The 24,485-nt window shown below is 38.2% G+C and overlaps 1 protein-coding gene across 11 annotated transcripts in view; it reads left to right on the forward strand.

Moving 5' to 3' along the window:
• DISP1 (dispatched RND transporter family member 1) overlaps window positions 1-24,485 on the forward strand; it is a 181,883-nt gene that overhangs the window by 133,470 nt on the left and 23,928 nt on the right. For all 11 annotated transcript variants that reach the window (XM_033099537.1, XM_033099534.1, XM_033099539.1 and 8 more), the window contains one exon: window positions 23,966-23,995. In XM_033099537.1, coding sequence (XP_032955428.1) covers window positions 23,966-23,995 — 30 coding nt within the window. The remainder of the gene's footprint in view (window positions 1-23,965; window positions 23,996-24,485) is intronic.

The raw sequence follows: 24,485 nt of genomic DNA on the forward strand, positions 1-24,485 counted from the left end.
ATCAGATTTGCATTTTAGAGACGCCCATAATCTGCCCCGTGGGGAGCAGATGGAACTGGGTCGGGACTGTTGGATAGAGGAAGACCGTTAGAAGGCACGTTGCATCATTCAGGTGAGAGGATGGTGCCTTGAACCAGGATTTAGAGATAATTTCATGCTAGACAAATTTATGAGGTAGACTCTACTAGATTTGGTGCACAATTGCATATGGGGGAGGACAGGAAGAAGAGCCAGAACTGATTTTCAGTTTCCTGGCTTCAGCAACGGGGTGGGTAGGTGGTCATGCCAATCACTGAAATGGGGAAGACAGGAGAAGACCTGTAAGCGGGCAGAGCCGAGGCATTGAGCTCTGGGGATGCGGGGCAGTCCCAGTGAGCTTTCTGGAAAGAATGAGGATAATTTTTCATGACAGTTCCATTGAGGATAACAATACTGTCGGAGGTTTTCTCAGCATGAATCCTGACGCCTTTAGACTCAGCCCAGCATGTGTTTCTGTACAGAACGGTGCTATGGGCGCGATGCTGAGCCAGGCGCTGTGTCTGTCTCACACCAGTAAGATATCCACAGAAGCAAATGCGGAGGTGGATATAGCTCCCAGGTACGGGAGAACAGCTCAGTTTGGGATAGTCCCAAAGGGTGTCCTCGCTAAGAAATTCTGAAAATGAAGATGCCATACGATGCTTTGCTGCCTTTTATTAGTTCTTCTACCCAACACTTTCAGGAAAGGTATGCGAACGAAGGTTCTAGAGGCTGATCTCTATCAGGAACTTTCTCCAAATCTTTTTCGTTTCCTTTTGTGATTTACTGCCTGTTGCTTTTTTCATTGATAATCTCAAAAACACTTCATGAAGTATTATTCAATTAATGTTTAAGATGTATTCATGGCTTGGTAGAAGTATGTGGTGTTCACTTTGCTTTAAGGATATCATAAGGATCAGTGGCCTTAGGGTCAAATTGTGTACAGATGGCAGATCCTAAGAGCTCTTTACACCTGTACCACAGATGGGCCCACCTGGCTGATATACTTTTTAAAAAGTTTTTATTTGTTTATAAAGCACTTAACACCATAGAGAATGTTCTAAAGAGTCAATCAAATAGAAAATGAGATTTTATCCTAGCTCATTTGCCACTTACTTTCAGTTGTTCGTACTCCCATTTCTCTTTTCCCCCACCTTTGGTAACACAGCAGTTTTCTTTCCTCCCTTCTTGACTCTTTAAGCTATAATAAATCTCTCTAAAAGATTCATTCTGTCAATCACCTGTGGGTGTGTTTTGTTTTTTGTTTTTGCTTTTTAAAATTCTGTGTTAATTTTCTGGTTGATAGAATTAAGTTTCATTGCAAGGATCACATATAGTATATTCTGTTTTAATTCCATTTATCACCAAATAACTGTGTTTCTCTGAAAATAAGACCTAGCTGGACCATCACCTCTAATACATCTCTTGGAGCAAAAATTAATATGAGACCCGTTCTTATTTTACTATAAGACCAGGTAAAATAATAATATAATATAATATAATACCGGGTCTTACATTAATTTTTGCTCCAAAAGATGCATGAGAGCTGATGGTTCGGCTAGGGCTTATTTTGGGGGAAACAAGGTACTAAGTAGTTTAAATAGCTCTCATTTTAAAGCATCTGCCTTTTCCATTTGTGGATTCCTATCCTCGTACCCATTGCTCAGCCATTGATTAACATGACTAATTGTAACACTAAGGAATTCAAAAGGCAGAAAGTAGTCTCTCCCTACCACGAGACAAAGCCTATACCCGTAAGTCCTAAACATAGCTGATCACTAGAATCACCCCAGGAGTTGAAAAATGAAATAAGTATGAAAATAATCAGAAGTTTCTTTTGCAATAGAAACAACAAAGAACTCTAGGAGTTCAGAGGTGGGGAACGTCCCTGTAGGTGAATGAGGTTCAGGACAGTTTGACTGAGAACTTGAACTTGGGTGGCCCTTGAAAGATGACCAGGACATGATGTAGGACAGGAGGAGGCAGAACATGGAAGGCGGGGGAAAGTCGCCAGGGTAAAGTGTGCGAAATTAAAAGCCTGTTTAAGGAAGAGTAAAGAGAACAGGATGGCCAGAGTGAAGGGGTCATTTGAATGGCCACGAGACATAGCTTTTCCCAGCTCTCCCTCCTGAACACGGGCCAGTTGTCTAAGAGGCTGCGAGGTAATGATCTGCTCTCTATCCTACAGAGATCTGGAAAATGTCTCTCTGGAGCCAGTCACGTTCTATGTGTGCTGGTTGAAGCAAACTATTCATTTGGGATCCTCTTATTGCCGTATTAAAGGGAAAGGGTAATGGTTTATGACAATTCATAAGGAGTGCTGCATCCAAAAATAGCATACAAAATTTCTAATCCAAACTGTACTTACCTTTTAATTTGGTGTTGCAAAGAAATGTGCTTGATTGTAGCAGAGGACTTTGTAAATGATACTTGGCAACACCACAGACTCATTATCATGGTAAGGAACCTGTGATAGTTTTGGGTACCTGCCAAATGCATTTTTATTTCCCTGAAGGTGATTTCATAGACAGATGGTCACTTTGAATGTTCCCCGTGGCACCCTGGAGGAATTACAGCTGTACAGAGTCAGGAATGCTTGGCCAGAGGGGACCAGGGAACCCCAGCATTAGCTCAGCCCCTCAAAGGTTGAATAAACATTGTCCCTGCCCCCCCCATACATTGTGACTGTATAATGTGTGAACCTAAATTTCCTTTCTCCTTCGGTTCTGTATTTTCCAATTTTTGACTTACTTTTCTCAGAGGTTTTCTTTTTGTTTCCCCATAGGACACTAGTTACGTTCTGTGAAGGGAACTCTTTTTTTCTCAAAAAGTAAGAAATGAGAACTCTTGTCTTATAAGAGAATCTACCACTCGAAATCTTATTCTTTTATAGGTGTTGTGTCATAATGTCCAGGGGTAAAGTTATATAGCTCTGAGCATCATTTTCCGAAGTGTCTTACTTCGCTGCATCTGGCCTGCAGTGATCCACCCTTTCCTCTTCCCTGAGCCCTGGTGATGGTGTGATTGTATTTAGCTAGGAAATTGGAACCCAAAACCACTTTGAACACTTCATCAGCAGTGTACCATAAACCTGAGCCATGGACACAGATCCCAGAGCCTCTCATTTGCCCAAGTCACCAGACTCAACCCAAATGGCTTTTCTAAGATGTTGCAGCAATGAGTGGAGAAATTCAAGATGAGTTACTCACTTATTTAGCAAGTATTTAATGAGCACTTACTAAGAGTGGAGACAGAGGTGGAAACTGCACGCATGGTCTCCAACTTCAAAGCGGTGGCAGTAACGTGGCCAGTAAGACATTTGGATTCAGCCTGGGCCTGCCACACGTATTGTCCTCTTTGACCAGCAAACACTGGCTGCAGAGCTGCTGTAGTCTCTGGAGCCCAGAAGTTAAATATCAGTGCTTTTGCAGGGGCACAAGCCAAGTTTATATATTAATACAGAAAGAGAACAAGACTGTAGTTTTATAAATTCACTTCCCTTATTTTTACCCCTTACCATGGAAAGGTTGCTAATAGTAGCTAAATAATCATTCATCTTTATTTATTGATATAAATGGTAGCCTGTCTAGGACTGTGCGACAGGTGTCTTTTGCAAGAAGAGATGGTTAAACTGCATCCTTGAGACCTGCTGCGCAGTGGGGCCCAGTAAATTACAAATTCAGTTCTTCAGTCAGAGTAGGCACATTTCAGGAGCCCAGGTGCCACATGAGATTAGTGGCTACTGTGTTGGACAGATAGATATGGAACTTGTTTATCATCGCAGGAAGTTCTATTGGACAGAGTGATCTTCTTTGCACTTAAAGCAACCGAGGTCCCTTTTCAACCTCCGTGGCAGCAAATGGAATACATATGATGTGGAATAACAGCAGTATTTGACAATGAATACTCTTTTTTGTCAACATAATTCTAGTTAATTGGGGTCCGATTGCTTGTATTTAAAATATAACAAGGAAATGACAATCCCTTTTCTTAAAAAACCTGAAGCCCTATATATATATATATATATCATAAAGAATTGTAGCAGGTAGGCAATATCCTTCAACCTCCTCTAGCAGCCACAGTTATAACCCATAAAAACCACTGCTATGTCATTATTTACATCAATCTGAAGGCAAAAGTATCTGCTGATTTAATTTGTAGTTGCCTGGGCTTTTTGGAGATAGATCTAAAATCTGAAATCTACAAATGTAAAAATAAAGTTTTTCTCAAAGGCAGACAAGGACCACTAGCCCCTAGAAGCAATCTTGGGTGCTATATTACAACCTTCATTTTTCTTAATCCTCTGTCCTTTCCTCACTGCACAACTCAAGGGAGTAAGAGCGTGGGCTTTAGAAGACATACAGTGAGTGCATTTGAGTCCCGGCTCTGCCATTTGCTAGCTTTGTGATCTTGTTTAAATATTTCAGCTCTCTCAGCTTTACTTTCTACTTCAGCAAAAATGGGGGTCATGGTGGCCATTTTGCACGTAGCACTGTACCTTCTTTCTTTGTTCTCATTTTCTTCTCTCCTTTTGTTTTGTTTTGTTTTGTTGTTCTTTGCTGCCTGTGTTAATTCTGTTAGTATTGTTTCAGAAATCAAGCTATTACTGAATCCTGATTTCAGTATTACTTTTTCATTCTTATAAATTGCACACTTCACCCCGTCCACCTCCAGGGAAGAACAAGGGGAAAAGATGGTCACTAACTTTTCTTCTGGAAGAGGCAGAAGGGGCCTCTTCAGCCCCACAGACTCAGCCTTTATACTGTATACTAATTATATAATCGGATTATGATAGTTAATTTTAGCAGTCTGGTAAGATTTAATCTTGATTTCACTGAAAGCAAGGTTTATTTTTACATTCCTTAAAGTAGTTCCAAATTAACTTTTTAAAACAGGATAATGTTTGTAAAATTTAAAATGTTCCAAGCTTGCTTGCCAAAGTCAGTTTGGCAGTCAGACTGAGTGAAGGCCTGTTTTATGAGTGGGACTTCTTTTAGAGACTTCTTTATGTTAGAAATGAACAGATTTTAGAGTGTGCTATGCCTCATGGAATGCATTGCACACTCTGTAATACATTTTAGAATATGAGCCTTGGTCATCTTTTACTTTAATAATAAATGTCAAGAAACAATGCCCTTTTTATTTCACAAAATTAATTAATGTAACATTTTGCGATGAAGTAATATGCTTTTTACCCCCTTTCCATATTATTGCTAGTTGTTTAGTAGATACTAGATAGTGAGGGTGGTGGGGGAAGAAATGGTTCAAATTTTCTTTTTTTCTTTTTGGTTAAAAAAGTTTAAAAAAGTAAAATACTTGGCAAACAATAAAACGTAAAAGGCATTGTTACGGATCAGTTACATCTCTAATTCCAGGAAAAGAGCAATTATTAGCTATTACATCTTCTTTCCAATCTTAAGTGGACTGTTAAATGCAATTTAAAAGAATTTATAGAACTTAACATTTATAACTGAATTTCGATTGCTGTACTATTTACTTCGTGTTCTTTTCAGCAAAATTGATTCTGCAAAATTATATCTTTTTTTTAGAATACACAAACCAGATAATCAACCGATTGCTGGGTATTTTGGAGTTTGAAATACAATGTACTGCCTGGGGCATATTTGGAACTTAAATATTTGTTGAATGAATGATTATAAAAGAAATTCTCAGGAATTTTTTGGGGGGGAAATTCACAAAGCTTAAATTTTTTTAAAAACCTCATAAAGTTAGGTTGGTTACTGCCATCAAGCAGCTTATAGTCTAGTAGGAAGGAGAGAGATGATGGAGGCAAAAATAACCACCCTTTTGAGTAACGAAATCAGAGTTTAGAGGGTTGTGTGAATCCCAGAGGGGGATGGAGTCATAGGAGAACTTAGAGAAAGCATTACGGGACATGGGAGGGGTCTTTCAAAAATGGCTGGGAATCCAACTGTCTAAAGTATGGGAACAGGAGCCCTGGAGGACAGGAAAGTGGCAGCACGTGTGAGGTGCCCTGGCAAGCAGTCTCCTTTGTCTGGAAAAGGGACCAGGAGGCATCACAGGGGATTGTGCCTACTGGCTCATCTCATTTCACCTTTGAAGAAAAAGATGCTATAGTTAGTCAAAGAAGACTGCTCACCAGAGACGGTGGGTTCCGAATGTTATATTTTTATTTGTTTATTTATTGAGTATCTAAGTACTTTACATGCAGTAATTATATAGTTCTAATACCTTTGATTCATTGATATTTCCCTAGGCTTGTTTAACCAATTTCTCTGTACTGATGTGTATGAGGTCTGATTAAAAAATGTGGTGAATTTTAAATTAAAAAAAAAAATACTACATTAAAAAATGCATTGCCATCAATCCCCATCAAAATATTCCCTCTCTCTTTGAACACACTTACCTCATCGTTCTTGCCACTTTCTGAAGCAGTTCTGGAAGTCCTCTTTCGTGAGTGTCTTTAGTTGTGCTGTCGTGGCTGCCTCGATGTCCTGAATCCATTCAAAACGTTTTCCTTTCATGGTCATTTTGACTTTGAGGAAGAGCCAGGAATTGCATGGTGCCAGATCCGTGAATAAGGTAGATGAGGACACACCATAATGTTTTTATTTGGCGGAAATTGCCGTACCAGAATTATATAAATGTCTAATCACTATGCTATACACTTGAAACTAATATAAAATAATATTGAATGTCAACTTTAATTGAAACATTTAAAAAGGGAGGGGAAGATCAATAATGTTGTGATAACGTGGTACAGTGTCAGATGGTTGCTGGATTTATCATGGTGATCACCTCTTTAGCATAGGGAATAAAATCAATGATGTGGTAATAACACTGTCTAGTGCTAGTTGGGTACTGCTGAATAACTATGATGTACACCTGAAACTAATATAATATTGTATGTTAGCTGTATTTTAATGAAAAAATCTTAAAGAAAAAAAATTGCCGTACCAGAATTGATGTGTGACACAGAGCGTAGTCATGATGGAGGATGAAGTAAAGACACTCACGAAAGAGGACTTCCAGAGCTGCTTCAGAAAGTGGCAAGAATGATGGGACATGTGTGTTCAAAGCGAGGGGGAGTGTTTTGACGGGGGTTAATGGCAATGTGTCTTTTACTGTAATAAGTTTTTTATTTAAATATTCACTGTATCTTTTGATCACACCTCATAACTCCAGGGCCCAGCAAGGTGCCTGGCATTTAGTAAAACTCAGACATTGATTGTGGAACCAACTGAAGAAATAATTAAGCATCGGTCAAGCGCTCCTTCTGAAGAGCTCGATTTTATGATGTTTTAATTCAATAATGTAAATCAGGCACTGTTGGTCCAGGTACAGCGAGATGCTTGCCAAACGGTGGGAAAAGGTTTAAAAGGCTTTGCTTCCTTTAAAATGTTGTTTTATTATTGTTGTTTGAGTCCATTTGGGGGGCTACCTCCTCCTGTTCTTTAAGTCTCCCCCGAAATACAACTGGTTTCTGACATTTGAAAAAATTATAGCCTTGTTCGTGAGGAGGAAAGAAAGAAAAGCTAGAGGCCCAGTCACTCCCACAGCTCCTAAGCTTCTTTCGTATTTGAATCTGGAGCCCCTTTGAGAAATCCTGGGAGGGGCCAGGAGACTGCCTCTGAGAAAGTCAGCCTGGAGTAGTAGCCTTTCTGTTTGCTCAGCTCTGGCCACCTCCAGGATATTTGCAAATCTAGTATAAGTGACTTTATAAGCAATCAGCAGATTGTAAAACTGCTGGATAGAACACATTCCTGAATCAGAAAGAATTTGGACTTATCTTCGTTCCTATGTATTTGATGAATTTAGAAGGCAGACTAAATTGAGATGGTCCTGGACCAAACTTGGTGCTTTATTCTATGTGAATTTACAGAGTTGATGGTTTAGTTCAATCAGTTTTGTTTTCTCCATTTGAGTGGTACAAGGCTCTGATAGTTAACCAAGTAGTTTGAGTTTCAAGCAGGATGCTTTCTCCAGGAATGTGAGCAATTTATTGCTTCTAAGCATTATTTTGTGTGTCTAGCAAGCAGCACGGGTGGACAGTTAGCACATTCATTCCTTCAGACCCTATTTGTGCATCTGTGGTCACCTGGGGCTGCCCACCGCCCCCTCCCTAAAACACTGCTTTCATTATGTCACTCCTCTCCCTGCTCCGAAATCTGCTACCAGTTCCTCAAACTCCTTGACTTGACATTGAAAGTCCCTTTAAGAGATGGAGCGTGTCTTGTGAGGGAAGGAAGGGCTGTTCAGGAAGGAGGAATCTTCTAGCCCTGCACAGGAACAACATGGCACAGCTCAGTGAATAAGTTTACTGTAACAGATTTTTATCCTGCACTGGAGACGTTGAAACAGAAATCTGATTAATGATTGTGTCTTCGTTTCCACTTACATTTCACTGACGTCTAGACTCAGATCATTGTTTTGGTCTTGGCCAACACTAAATATGCTGCATCTTTATGCTACAGGTGTTAGTCTCGGACTTTGGTTTTCAGCTGTCAGCCATTGATTGGCCTACCATACCGACTACCAGAAACTAAAACTACTTCAGTGTAAAGCTATTTCTAGGAGAAACTTATGGTAACTGTATTATTTGGTTGTTAAAATGTCCCCCTGTAAGGCAGAGTTAAACCCTACATTAAGTTCCAAATTGTATTGATTTTGGTTTTGGTTTGTTTTTTGTTTTTTACTTCCTACCCCGACCTCCCTCTGTCAAAGCTTAAAAGTCTAGTGAGCAACAGTATGTCAGGTATCTCAGCTTGAGAACTTTAGACTTCATTCCAGCATTCCATGCTCTTAAATTAGTTAAGTTTAATAAGATTTTTCTGGCTTTCTTAGCAGCTTTTCTTGGATCTCTTATTAGTGATTATTATTCACATCTTATTAAGAAAAGAGCAGTCTATACTCTCATTTAACATGTTTTGTACAGGGCTCCCAGAAACCATCTGGCACGGAAAGGCTTGAGTTTAAGGGCAAGTGCTTTATAATTGAATATAACTTTAAAATCTAACACATGGGGCTGTTTGCTTTATAGCCTCCAACTAAACCGTGCAAATTTAACTTCACGGGCTGAGGAAGAATGTATTCTTTCAACCCCAGCTATTTCTCAGCCATTTAAAAATATTTTTAATTAACCAGTTGTCCTTTTCAGAATTCTAATTGCTTTAAACCTGTTTCTTTTAAAAAAAAAAAAGGCACTCGTAGACTCCTCTTTTTTGGGGTGTACATTGCACAGGACCAGATCCATGTCGTGTTTTGACTTTTGGTACCAACCCTCCTCTCTCCCCCTTCTAAGCGGCAGACACCAAATGTGTTTGAAAATGAATTTCCCATGACCCGCTTCCCTCACCTTTCTGTAGCGAGCAAATAGCTGCCCTTCAACTAGTGATCTGCTGGGCCTTGGAACTCTGTCGTCGTAAGAAGAAATAATTAATAAGAGAAGAGGAAATGATGCCCCTCCCCCAGTCTCACCCAGTTTTGTACAACACAGTTCCTTTCTCGTTTACCAAAATACCTAGGGGGAAAATAGCATCAATTCTTACGTGCTAAGTAAGACTAGGCTCTCCTAATAAGATAAACAATATTTTTTGACTTAAAGCTGTTAACGTCAAACTGTTACGTGAAAGTCTCATTTGTTCCCAACTTTTTGGGGCTTTGAGTCTGAGTGGAACAGATACTCATGTACGTTATGCAAAAACCATATTTTTCTTTTGGAGCATCACATAGAATTGTCTTCATGGGTTACTGGGCTTGGTTGCTAATTGAGGTGACTGTTAGCAGACCCGGTGAGTGTATGGTCTTGATTTTCAGCATCTCCATTGAAAAGACATCTTTAAGTGTCTGGTATTTTTCTTTTGCCAACAAGTTTGGTTAAGTTGGCGTGAGGATTTATAAAGATGTACAAAATGCACGTTTTTATCACTGGTCACTGCAGTCTTTTATCACATCTCTGCAATATTCTTAACGTCTCTAGGAGGATATTGTAAATTATTTAAACAGCTAAATTGGAGGTGAGTTTTTCTCTGCTAATCAGTAGCCACTGAATGCTTCAGTGGGCTTTAAAGTAAATAGAAGTGAGAGATAGCCAAGGAAATTCAGCAGCAAGGTTGCCCATAATCCGTAAATATTTCAGCAGTTTTCTCCTGCCAGTTACCAAGAGAACATAAATTTTAGTATTTGAAGTGCTGCAGTCATTCGTTAATTGGAGGTAGGAATGGTCATAACCAAGGGTCTAGAGACCTTACGAAGGAAAATTCTGCATGGTTTTGAGTATGATTTTAGTATCACATAGTTTAGAAATTCTTTTATTTTTCCTTAGTTGAAGTAACTAACTCAAGACATTCTGTTTAAAAATCATGATTTAGAAGAAAAGCAATTCCTTCTCTTTGCAAATTAAGGCTACAAAATTTAAATCATAGAGTATATGCAAGTGGAACATTTTAAGTGTCCCATTAAGGTTTTAAAATGGGAAGACATGAAGAACATTCTGAAGATGTGTGTTTATAAACAATTAAAAATATTTAGTTTTCCACCAGCATTGCACTTTACATTACCTAACATTTAAATTATTTCTTATTCTGCTATCACGAGTATTTCCTTTATGTAATTTTATAACAAAACGACCTTTCTAAGAATTTTAATACTGTTTTATCATTACTACAAAAATTCTAAAATATTCCAAAATAATGAGTAATAGTCTCTTGAGTGTAAAGATTTTTTAAAGTTATGAATTGGAACTTGGTCATGCATTGTACCTGTATCTTTGGTGAAGAAAACGGACTTCAACGGAATAAAGTCTCATTAAATTTGTAATAAGCAGTATTAATGATTTTATTGAACCCTTACTACATGCCAGCCATTGTGCTATATTTTACATGTACTCTCTGATTTCATCCTGAAAACAACCCAAGGAATTCAAAGCTGTTATTGTCATCTCCATTTTATAAATGCAGAAATTATGCTTTGAAAAAACTACATCGTGTTTCAAAGATTAATGAAATGGCCAATAATAAGCAGTAGAGCCCGGAATTGAGTCCTGGTCTGTCTGATTTCGAAGCCTTCCTCTTAAGTCACATCTTTGTGCTGCTTAAACATAAGAGAATGATTTTTGGGTTTTTTTTGCTAAATCTTCTTTTTTCAGTTTCAGTAGTAGTTCAAGAACCGTTACTGGGGGCTTGCTAGGTAGTAAGCACCGTGCAAGCTCACTGTTGAAATCGCAGAGCTCAGGTTGCACAGACCACGGATCGTGCTCACAATCATGAGAAGCACAGATGATGGGCATTAGGCTGCCCCAGTCACTTTTAGGTCATGCCCGTGGCACAGGCCTGGGGCTGCCTTGTGTGGACCCCCGAGAAAGATCCCGCTGGATTTCTCCAATCTGTACTGCCTTCATGTTGTACCTAAAAACCCCTCCTAATGTGGGATATGCAGTGTGCTCTCGGAGATGCTAGTTGTAATAAGTGTACTTTACACATTTTAAGTGTAACATTTCCTTTTTGGAGGAGTTGTCCACAACTGAATTCTCTAGTTTAAATGTCACGCTCCATGCTGTCATCTTCAGGGTTTGTAATGCTTTTGCTCCGGGCCCCAGACTACCAAACACTGCTTGCTATAAGAAACTGGAAACTGTAGACATTACCCCTTATGATTTTGTGCAGTCTGGCATAACTGTGTATCACTGCTGACTCCTAAACACACTTCCTGCAACAGCTCTTTTCTCATGCTCCTCTATCTCCAGCTTACGTAAACCGTGGTTTACTCTCTCAAGCCCCAAAATGTGGGCCACATCACCTACTGCTTGATGAAAACAATCGAGCACAGAGATTATAGAGTGTGGGCTTGGAGTGGGCTGCCTGGGTTTGAATCCTGCCTCGACCCTTACTAGCTGTGTGAGTTTGGGCGACTTACCTAATCCTTCTGTGCCTCCGTTCCTCATCTATAAAATCTATCCCTACCTCACAGGATTAAGAATTTTAAAATGTTCAAACATATGTCAAGTGCTTAGGAGTATTTGGCACATAGTAAAGTTCTGTAAAGATATTACTGTACTTAATGTTTTTACTTTGTGTGACCTCTTTCCTTGGTAATGCCTTGCAATCTGACCTTTACCATGACTCCTTTCCTGCAATACCCGGTCAGGGACCTCTTTGACAAACTCATCTCGTTTCTTCTCCTCCTCAGTTCTAGAGCATGTTGTCCCCACTGGCCACCCGTCTGTAAACCGTTTGCTTTTTTTGCTTTCCACAGCCCGACACTTTTCATGATCCTGTGCTTCTCTTTCTTCTCCTATGCGATGTGACCACATCTGCCCTCTGTCCCTGTTGATGAAGCCTCCTCGTCCACCCTTTCACACAACTGTCATTTTCATCAGACCTTTTCCGGGGTTTGTTTCTTACCCCTTCCCAGCTGTTTAAATTTCAGATCTTCATTTCTGCGTCTAGCACTGTCATGGATATCCCTGTGATGGATAATCACAGTAGCATGTAGGACATCTTTATTTAAATATTCTGCCCAAGTATCAGAGGAGCACACTTACTGTAACTAGACCCTGTTGTCTCAGGCAAGATCTTGAACTTCGGAAGAAACTGAAATGTAGGGAAGCAGAACGATTTTTAATAATCTATTCAAAAATAACATAACGACAGATCACAGTACCGGGAATAGCTTTGCTGTAGACCCTTGAAGTTCTGTTGCTCATCAAAGGGCTTTTCTAGGTAATCTAAGATCTCTACTTTATGAGTTACTTGGACAGCTATTTCTAAAACGTCAAGAGAAAAGATGAATTAAGACTCCTCTAGGAATTACCCATTTAAAACGTTACTAAATCTTCATTTTTATATCTAAGGTTCTATCTAAACTTTTACTTGAGGCTATCATAAAAAAAAGGTGATCCTTTAGGCAAAACTAATCTATGGTGATAGAGCCTAAATGTTGGTTACCTCTGGAGGTAGGATATGATTATTGTTTGAAAGGGGTACAAGTGAGCAATGTGGGGTGCTGGCAAATGGCCTGTATCTTGATCTGATCAGAGATTACGTGATGTATACAAACATAAAAATCCATCAAGCTGAACACTTAAACTTTGTGTCTCTTACGGAACAGTTGGTGAAACAGGAATAGTTTAAAAGAATAACATAAGGAATTTAAGAATCTCTCCCCTTTAGTCCTAAAATTTCCTTTTACCATCTTAGCCAGTCCATATACACTTGGAAGGCAGGGACAATATTCTATTAATTTTTATATTCCTGGTTATGCAGCGAGAAGGGGGCTGGAGGCAGGGTGTAGGCTTAAGGGCTCACACACTCACCTTGTCCTGGGAGAGTTTCTTAATGAACCCAGCTCCACTTTGAGCTGCCATCTTGACGTTTACATATACATGTTAATACATGTGTGTGTCTGTGTGTATACACATGTATGTGTATGTTTTCCTTATTTTGAAATAGCAAAGTTAAGTTGCATTTTCATTTCAAAATCTAAAAAGTAAAATGTTTTGTGACATCACATGCGTGGACATATCCTGCTTTATTTGCTTTCCCCCTCGCTGTCTGTCAGCCTCTCAGCTTCCTATTTTGGTACTTGGGAGAAGAAACTGTATCTTTTACTTTCTACTGCTCAACAAGTATGTGGGGAGTTGGAAACTTCAGGGTAGAGAAGAGGTGACAAAGGAATGATTTAATGACGCTGAGAAAAGAAAGGGCTGTCCTTAGTCAGCCTTCCTTCGGGAAGATAGTAATGCATCTTTTCCACCCTTCTGCCAAAGATTTTATGATAGATGTAAGTCAGGATTATAAAAAGATTTAAGTTTTCCATATTTAAGAGCCAGATTTAGAGCCAAGAAGAAGGAACAGAAACAAAATGTTTTTAACATTTATGACAAGAAAGAGTTCTTGGATTCTACCTATGTAAAGCCTTTTCCTCCAAAATACCTCAACCTATGACATAAAGTCGGGTTCTGGCAAAACTTACTCTTGACTTAGAGTTGAATGTGAGTTTACTTTGTAAGAAATAATCTATGCACAAGGAAAGCATGTGGGAGTCTTGCTGTAGTATTACTGCCCTTGAGGCTGTTGAAATTTCCTTTAGGATCTTTGTTGTAGACTATAATTTAGCACGTGCATGTCATTGGAGAATTGCAGTTCTCCTGTTGGGTTGGAGGTCCATTTAATAATCCCTTCCAATCTTTCATTAACCGGAATTGTTCTCAAGTAACAAATGCAAGAATAACACACTAAACCCATTAGTTTCTAAAGGGAATTAGGATTTCTTAAACATATTCTGTCCTGGGGACTTGCCTTTCTTGAAGCCAAAATAACTGAAACAATGTGATTCTGTGAAAAGAATTGGATCTGTGGATCCATTAGAACACATGAATCAGACCCTAGTATGTATGAAATCTTAATAAAATGAAGCCCCTTCATAACTCAGTGGGCCCCTGACTTCCACCTAACCCCCATTCTCAAATGAGGCCAGACTAATTAACGTTCTTATCTTGTGACAAGCCTGGAAATCACAGGCTTTCAGGAAGTAGGAAGGCAGAAAGCAGATCTCCCTATTCCCAGCCTAGTTGCCACAAATCTGGCCAACAAAATGGGCACCAACTAACCGAGAGATTTCTGTTAGCACTATTATAGTCCTGGGTAGACCAGGTCTCTGAATCTGCATTTGTCCCATTGATAACTAAACTCAAGGGAACAAGTCTTACTAGATGGCGCCAAACAGGCTGTACCAGGATGGCTTTGGATGGTTCAAACAGAGCATGGAAATTCAGTCCTCTAGCAGCACAGCTGCGCCAGGACTGGCTCGTCATTCTCACAATATCAGATGCCGTACACTCCATGAAAATGAATTCTCGGACTCTACTTTCCCCCTTAAAACGGGGCTTTACAGAAGATGATAATTGAAGCATCACAAAGTGATAGCAAGTGAAACTGGGAAAAAACTGACATCTGGATCAATAACTCTTTTATTGTAAACGAAGTCGTAGAAATTGCAAAAGAAATTTAAAATGCACGTCCAAAACATCATGTTAAAAAACATGCCGCAAACTAGGAAAAAATATGTGCCACAATTGTGATGTTTCATAGCTTTAAGACAGGCCTCTTATAAATAAGTAGGAAATATAGATAGATGCATATAATCAAAAGAGACAAAGTAATGTATTAGTGTGAGTATGCATACAGTTGTGCACATAATATAAATAATGATAAATATAATGGAACGTTATATAGCTACTAAAAAACATGTTTTCAGAAGATTTTAATTACATGGAAAAAGCTTATTATCCAAAGAGATAACAGTTTAGGCATCCAGTATGATCCTAATTGTGTATACATTTAATGTATATATTTAAGCACAAAGGATAAAATACTGAAAGGAAATAGATCAAAAAGAATTACAGAAGTTAGATCTATATAGTGAGAGTAAAGGTGATTTTTTTTCTTTATAATTTTCTGCATTTTCAGACTTAAACAAAATGAATGTGTTTTATAATTAGAAAACAAAGCCAACAGTAAAACAATATATATCTCCTCGTTAAAGCAGGGCTCCTCCTTTAAAAATTCAAGTTCATATTTTAGAATGGACTAAACATTAACCAAAAAAGCCTGTCGAAGGTAAATATTCTAAATAAATGAGGATTTTTACAATGCTTTTCTTAGACAGTGGATAGGAAACTCAGGAAAGAGGCTTTTGGAAATTTCAAAATGACTTTTAATTTGATCACCGTTTCATGTTTGCTCTTCTGGTAAAACCCACAAGGCTGGTGAACTAGGTGATTCCTTACCACTTCTTACCACAAGCGTCTTTGATAACCTGGCTCAATTTCCTACAGTGTATGTTTCCTCCTTTGACACAAACTAGCACAGAAGTGTTACTGGCATCGCAGTTCATTAGTCTCCTTGTCCATCTAAAGTTCACCGACTGTCCCGTCCTCCCACCAAGCACCTTTTGGCACATTCTGATTAAAGCATTTATCCAGCCCTTTAAAACGCCTCTCTCTCTAGCTATTCACATGAAGAGCCAGCATAATTTTTCAAAGCTTTTCAGACACTAGTTCTTACCCTCCTTGCGGGGGGGATTGTTTTTGTTGCTTATTCACATGAAGTATTTCGACATAGAATTTTCACTAGAGAACACTGGCTTCCTAGCTTTTGCCATGGCAGAGGCTTAAAATACTGACGTGGTGACGTATATTAGCTGAAATTCCACAGGAGAACAATAGAATTTCACCACAGACCCTAGAAATAATTTCTTCCAACTCTTTTGGCTTTACAGATGAGGATTGAAGCCAGAGAGGTTAAAACCCAAGATTAACACCCATTTCATAACAGGCCTTCTTCCTTCTCATTGTGGTCTTTTTAAGACATTTTGCTCAGCGTGAGTTCCTAAACTTTGGTGTGGCATTTGGGTGTCATTGGCATATGCAGTAGGATTTGGGGTTACAGTTGGCATATACAGTAGGATGGGGGTCTCCATCGTTGTGAAATGAATACACTGAATTTAAGGTTTCAGCCCAACTGCTCAGCACCAGACCTCTGTCACAAGGACCTCACTACAACTTCAGAACATGTGACTCCACCCTGGTGGGGGTGTCCTCATTTTGCTTCAGAAAGTTCTCTCACGTGTCCTCAGTCGTATTCTTTTAAGCTTAGTCGATTTTTTTTTCTTTTTTAACCTCAGACTTTTGGCTGAGAAGAAAACCCTTTTCCATCAGTATTCTTTTTATAAAAACTGTGAACAGAGTTCTACTTTGATCTTTATTTATTAACGCTTTGGACAGTTATTTGAGTTACATAAATTTAATTTTTTAAGCCAAGGGATGACTATGAGAAAACATAGTTAAGGAAGCAAAATCAATTCCCTGTATATCGTTGTTCTTAAAAGAATAACTAAAGAATTTCTGTCAAAGTTGAGGGAATCATCTATTCTCCTGGCTAGTAAAATGAAGATATCACAACAGCTGCAAGGTATTGCTTACACTGTTGGAATTCATTTTGATACAGTGGATTTTTATTATTTTTTTAACTCACCCCCCCAAGTTTTTTTGTTTTTTGTTTTAATAGCAGGTGTGACTTTTAACCTTCCAAACTGAAACTTTTACAATACTGAGTAAATTTGTAGGGGCAAAATAACCCCAAATATGTGGGAAATGAATTGAAGAAGATTGATATTTTGTATTAAATGCATTTTTTAAGTTTTCTGAACATTTATGATCTGTGTATAATGTTACCTCTTTTCATCCAATTTAGTTAGCCAGGGTGCCCAATTCTCTCCAAATTCTCTATCAGTGACAGAAATTTTCAAATAAGATATTTCAGTCACATACCCTGTTTCCCCGAAAATAAGACCTAGCATCTTTTGGAGCAAAAATTAAGATAAGAAAGAAAATTAAGATAAATTAAGACCTGGTATTACATTATATTATATTATATTAATTATATTATATTATATTACATTACATTAATTATATTATACCCGATCTTATATTATAGTAAAATAAGACCAGGTGTTATATTAATTTTTGCTCCAAACGACACATTAGAGCTGATGGTCCAGCTAGGTCTTATTTTCGGGGAAACATGGTATATACATAAATGAATACCTATGAAATTTGCCTTTATAAAAATTCTTTTAACTTCTTAATTATACAACTAATTTGTGAACACATTTTCATGAAGAATTCAGAAATACAAAGTAAAACTCACTCTTGATTTCTTCCCCCATGGCAAACAGGGCTATCAATTTGCTGCGTTCCCTTCTGAATTTTAAAAATACATTCATATATTTTGTATTTATTTTTTCCCATAAGCATAGTATGAATCCTTTTGAAACTTCTCACTTTGTCTTGGCACTCTTTCCATATCAGTACGTGTGTGTGTGTGTGTGTGTGTGTGTGTGTGTGTGTTGATGTGTTCATTCTGAATAGTGTTCCATAGTATGGATGTATCACCATTTATTTAAGCATCTCTCTATAATAGATGGACATTCAGGTTCCTCCCACTTCTCCTTATTGTAAACCTCGGTGAACATCCTTGCATAGGCCTTTTGCTGGACACGCGCCATCTGCTCTGGGATAAAGCCTTCCTGCTCTGCCTGCCTTTCCATTTTCCGTTCACAAGGCTGCATCTGTGTACTCTTCTCCAGGTTGCGGCAATAGCACAGGATCAAGTCAGGAAACTGGCCTCTGGCACTACTCTCCATTGATTCACTCTACAGTCTAGACCTTTTTCTCCCTTTTTAATGTGGCAGTGTTAGCTGGGATGTCTTTTAGGGTTTCTTATAGTTCTAACAATCTCTTACTCTAATTAGGCTTGTGGGCAAGATGCCATTCATTTTTATTATATTCAACTATTTGCAAGTGCCATTTGATTCTTGCAAAGTAAATCATAAAGGTTCACAGTGCTTCTGAATAAAGGGACTTTATGCTTTATTCCACATTAGTCTTCCGCATTACCTTGTAACTGAGGCTTGAATGTCATTTCTAGATGAACTAACAGTCATCCTGGTGGTCATAGTAGTAGGCTTAGAACATTAGCTTTTTTCTTTTAGCTAATGTTCAACAGTTTACAGAGACCTGTTACTCGCACCACCTCACATTTAGGTATTATCCATTCCTCACAAATCCGGAGACTTTAAAGGACTTGCTCAAGGTCATTCAACTAGTGAGTTTGAGGGTCCAGACTACCTCGCATCTTTTGATTCAGTAAGTGCACTCTGTTCTTAAACACGGACTCCTCATACTCACATATTTCACGTATGTTAAATTTCTTTTTATTTTCTAAATTTCTTTTTTAACATTTAAAAAGTGCTCCGTGTTTATTAGATGTTCTTTAAATATTAGTCCTCCACTCCCAACCTTTGCCTGCTGTCTCCTCGGTTATTTTATATTTTGTGTAGTAGTTGGGACTCCGTTCGGTTATGACGGTTCCAGACATCCAGATGACTGGTACTTTGAGTCTGCATCCTGTGGGCATTCGGGAAATGTGTTACACCAGTAGTTGTGGTTATCATTACTTGTCAAATCACTTGACACACTCCATAAGCTTTTAGCTCTGGTGCATGAAAGATGAATCAGAGGCCAGACGTAGCACGTCGGCAGGGTTTCTGTTTCATCTTCACGATAGAACCCAAGTGTGCCAGTGATGACTCATGGAAATACTTAGTGATGAAGAATGGTGTTGTTTTTGTGGGAAATCTTTTAAAGAGTGCTTGTCAAAGTGTGGATTCTTTATTTTCAGGCACTTTCTTCCTAACACACCAACACTGAACTGAAGTTGTTACTTGGAGAATATTTACAAAAAAGCAAGATGGCGCAGTCCAGAGACCGAAAGGTGCTACATGAAGCACTTTCTTCCTTACGTTTGGTTACTACCAGGAAGCTGAGAGCATATTTGCGTCATAGATTTTAGTTGTTCAGACATATACAAAGCTGTTTTTTCCAGAGCTTTGATTTTCCTGAATGCTAAGAAGAGGTATTTGGAATTTGTGAAAGCTGATACTGTCCCTTTGTAAGTTGTGATGTTAAGCCTGCAGCTATGTCAACAATAGAGTTCTCTAGACAGCTGACATGTTTTCATGTTTTAGCATTCCCATTTCCCTAACCCTGCCACTGCCCACTCTCTCCCCCAAAATTATTAAAAGAGAGAGAAAAGGTGAGGGAAACAAAGAAACAGACCATTTATATATACTTTTCCATTTTTTTTGTTTTTTGTTAACTTTTTCCCTTCCATGCCAGTACTTTTTTTTTGCTATTACTTTTTTAAAAAAAATTCCCTTGCCCCTGTATCTGCCCGAACCCCGCTTATCATGATTATCCTGCTCTGTACCTCCCACCCTCCCTCCTCCTGACAACTTTACAGTCTCATTAGTTGTTCTCTTGACTGATATATGTGCACATACCAGAGTTCACTGGTCATCAGAGTCCGGGAGCCAAGGGTCTCCACTGCTATTACAGCTCTCAAGTGTGAAGTGCCAGCGGCCATTTATTACTAATTGTGAGCACTTGAGTTTGTAAGTGCCTAATTTTTTTTTTAAAGCAGAGTTGAGCTTAGCCCGGTAACAATGTCACTGTCATCCACTTTCCTACAGAAATGCTTTCCTGAGTGGGAAAGAAAGAGTGACACTCCACCTAGTGCTCTGGGTATTGAGCATAACCCAAGCTCCTCTACAGCCTGTGGGAGTGTGTTCTAGAACATGCAAATGTCCTCTGCCTTGGGGCTTTTTCTCATCAGAAAAAAGGCTGAACATGAAAATCGAACTAAAGAACAGGCAGATGTTCCCACCTAAAATTATTATTGTTTGTTTTCTGGTGTGCTTTGGCCATATGGTATTAAAAGGTGAAAGAACCCTGGAAAAACATTGTCTCTCTCTATTAGTAGAGGTTAGATTTATTTGTTTTTACTAATTGTTATTTATCAACACAAGACTGAAGTTAGTATGAAAAAATCATCCTGCAGGTTTATTAGATAGATGTTAAAAGGAGCAAATTGGAAAGATTTTTACGAATGGAGGAAGACTACTTTTGATCGATGAAACTGTGTGGTGGATACCCTGGCCTGCTTCCTTTCTCGGGTATTTTCTGATAATAGATTGCAAGGGAAGAATTCAAGATGGAGAAGCTGTGACTCAAAGAGGTTTCATGTTTTACCTGTAGTTGTGGTTTGGGTGTTTCAAACATCTGTTTGTCGTGTCCATTAGTATGAAAACTTCAAAGGGATCTAATGTTTTCCCAGGAGGTATCTTTGTGGTAACCTCAATTTTTCTTTTTCAATTGATGTCGACAATCTTTACTTACAGTCTCAAATTTAACATAAAATGAAGTCTTTACACAAGCAGAAAGAATGTGGTGAATCTATAGTTGTTTCTCTAGGGAGTAAACTAGGCACAGATCCATGAATTTCTCTGTTAAAGACAAAAGTTAGTGGGGGTGAGTAGGAAGAAAGAGAATATATTTATCTTTGTTACAACCCAAAATAAAATACTATTTCTTTGCAGCCGCTTGCTGTGATCTATTCCAGTGGCTCTGGGGATCACTTGAGACATAAAGATAGAAAAAAAAAATCTATGAATTTATTATGGAAATCCAAGAGGTAGTTTTGAGCATGTGTAACTTGAAAACTGGGAGTGAAAAAATTAAGGCTTTGTGTGCAAGTTAAGTGATTTGCTTCTTTGTTCAGTGCCTTACTCTCCCTCTCTGTAAAAATAAATTTTCTCTTACAGCTCATTAATACCTTCATTATTGGTGTTCAGATAGCATATTCTTTGAAAATCAATAAACGGTTATAGTGATAGATGCACAACTCTGCGAAAGTACTAAAAACCATAGTCTTATACAGTTTAAATGGATTAATTATGTGGTGTGTAAATTACATTTCAATAAAACTGTTACATTAGAAAAATCAGTATTTGAAAATATCATTTTGGGTTTTTGGGTTTTGGGGTTTTTTCCTTGGTAGATTTACCCTCAAAACTGAATATTCTTTATGACTTCTTCAGTAGTAAACATTTTTGTTGAAAACCCATTTTGTTCACCAACACACTGGTGTTACCTGTTGTCCCTGCCCTCTGTGCTCACTTATGTGGCCGGGGCAGGCCGAGTGCTCGGGGGTGGCAGGCTGTGCTCTATATATCCACACACTTCCACTCCTAGCATTTGACATGTGTGCTTTCCAAACCTATGCATGCCAGCTTGGCTTGTTTTTGTAATTATGTCATTTAATTAAAGTTTTAAAACAATCCATTCATATATAGATTCTAAAAGAAAGAGTTATGTTTTTGAAAAGAAAGGCATGGGCTTTGGAAAGACTAGATAAAGGTAATTGCTACGAAAAAGTCAACTGAGTTAGGCACGAGAGAAACAATTGTAAAGGATTTGGGGGGAGATCATTAAAATTGAGATGTGTATTATAGTCAGTATATTCAGGATTCTGGAAAGTATCCTAAGTCCTCCTGAAAACTGGAAATCCTAGAGGATGCAGTGTGGTATGGCTTATGTCAGAGAGGGTGGCAGCGGAGGGTACATGCACGTTCGAGTTACAATTCGATATTTAAGGCATGTATTTGGCACTTTTTTAGAATTTTTCACTTTAATAAACCTTTTTGATTAACCATCAAATCAATAGTTCCTGCAGCATTGAATAAGAGGCCATCTATAGGACTCAGAAATACAAACAAAAACTTACAAAATGTAGTAAAGTGGTAAAGAAGCTTTGGATTGATGGAGGAGAACGGGCTGAAGTTACAAAGTGTGTGTGTGTGTGTGTGTGTGTGTGTGTGTGTGTGTGTGTGTGTAACAGAAAGAGAGAGAGAGAGAGAGAGAAACAGAAAATAAAACTAAATTTACCTGTGTTGATATTTATGTCCCCATATTCTTCCTACCCAATGACCACTGAGAAAAGTAGCAAAAGATGCTCATTCATTAAGTCAACAAACTCTGGTCTGACATCTACAAAGGACCATATGTTATCCTAGGGTATGGAGATGTGAACGCAAATAAGGTATGGTCCCTCTTTATGCCTTTAAAGTCTTTTTTCACTTTTAGAAATGAATTCTCTTTACTGCACATATATAAAAAGACTGCAATTTTTGGTATTCTTTCTCAATGCTATGAATATTTGGTCTCATACTTGTTCTTAAAGCAACAAGTTCTCTTATGCTCTTCTTACCGGAAACTTATTAAGGATCCAAAGAGCTTGGTTATATGTGTTATATCTGATAGGTACTATACTGGAATTGAAACTGAGAAATTCAAAATGTTTAGTTTGTTAACTCATTTACAAATAATCATAATAAGCCCTTTACATGTTAATATAAATAACACTTATGTAAAAAATAATATCCAAGACAAAAAAGAAATTTAGTGAGATGATTGGCATTGTTTCACATTTTTGCAATTCTCTTTGATGTGTAGCTTAATAGAAGACAGCGGAATTCTCATATCTGCTTCTATAGTCAGTCTACTGCAGTGCACTGATTGGTTGAAATATATGAAATTACATAGAAAATCTGATCTGACTTCCACAAAGGACCATACATTATCCTCGGTTATGGAGATATGAACACAAATAAGATATTTTCCTATAGAGAATATATGAATTATATAGAAAATCTAGACTTGTCCAGCCAGGTATGGAGTTGGAAAAGGGAGGCCCTCCAGACCCTGGAAAGGGTCACAGGAATTCTCAGGGGTCTTCAGACTACACTGTGAAAACACTGTACTTGGGAATAGCGAAACATGAGTAGTGAATTTTGTTTGTTCACCAAATATTCATGAAGTGCTTACCATGTGCCAGTAAATTGGAAAAAAAAATAATCTGGTAGGAATAAAGAGTTTGCACATTGAGGCTGAGTTGGAGTTTGGAGTTTCTTTAAATGGCTTACTATATCTAGGGGGCTGGAATGGGGTACGAAGGATGAGAGGGAATGATAACAGTATGGGGGACAGTTGACTGAGTACAGAGCCCATACTTGTTAAAATGATGGTGGACTTTGATACTAAGAAAATGCAAGATGGAGAAGCAGCTCCTCCATCTTGAAGAGGGAATCGAATACTTCTAGTACAAGAAGGTGTTGAGATCCTAATTTTTAAAAAAAGGTGTTGGGGAATCCTTGATACATAAGAAGCAGCTTGGACTGGATACTGATGTTAATTCTTGTAAAAGAGATGAGTGAATGAGTAGCTATAGATTTGGAGAGTGTTATATAGTATGACTGATTCCATAGGGAGGGTCTGGAAGGTGCTGTCTCCTTACCAGCCATTCCAGCGCTCACCTATCTGGTGTGCAAGATGGTCAACATTCATTGTTAAATCCATGTGTGTTTAAAATCTCAGTTGTCTTTTTTAACTCTTCCATGATTCTTCCGAAAGGAGAGAGAGCAAGTAAAATGTTAAATACATATATTAAGCTTTTGTTTATGTTATGGTGCCTTGTTTCTGATGGTTTTTCCTTTGCTTTTTTTTCAGACCATCCAGACCTTTCAAGTTACCAAAAAGGTAAAGTAATCTGGGTCATCTTATTAAATAGCAAACTTATTTGCATGCTGTTTCCTTCTAGTGGTTTATCCACATTTTGCTGCTGTTTCCGTTTTCCTCATTTTTTATGAAGGAAAAAAATTTCCCCGGAGTTGGCTGTTTGAGGAACCCTATAACTCCAAAAGTGGTTTTAACCTCTAGGTAGATGTTGAGTCTTTATTTGTGTTTAATTAGTTATGTTTGCCGGATTATTTTGCATTTCTTCCTGTAATGGATTGGCTTCTCAGTGTCCTACTTGTTGAGAAGAAAGATACTAATTCTGCCAACTTCCATGACTTAAATTCATGGCACTTTATTTCAAATAGGTTGTCTGTCTTCCCAAAATTTTTGTTATCGTATTAAGATGGAGGCATTCTTTTATGTGGAAATTTTAAAGTTTAACCTTTTCAGTAAGAAAAGCAACATTTTTAAATGGATAAAAAGTTTCTGGAAAAAAGCATTGTCTCACCAG

This window comes from Rhinolophus ferrumequinum, chromosome 27, assembly GCF_004115265.2.
Source record: "Rhinolophus ferrumequinum isolate MPI-CBG mRhiFer1 chromosome 27, mRhiFer1_v1.p, whole genome shotgun sequence".
NCBI lineage: Eukaryota > Metazoa > Chordata > Mammalia > Chiroptera > Rhinolophidae > Rhinolophus > Rhinolophus ferrumequinum.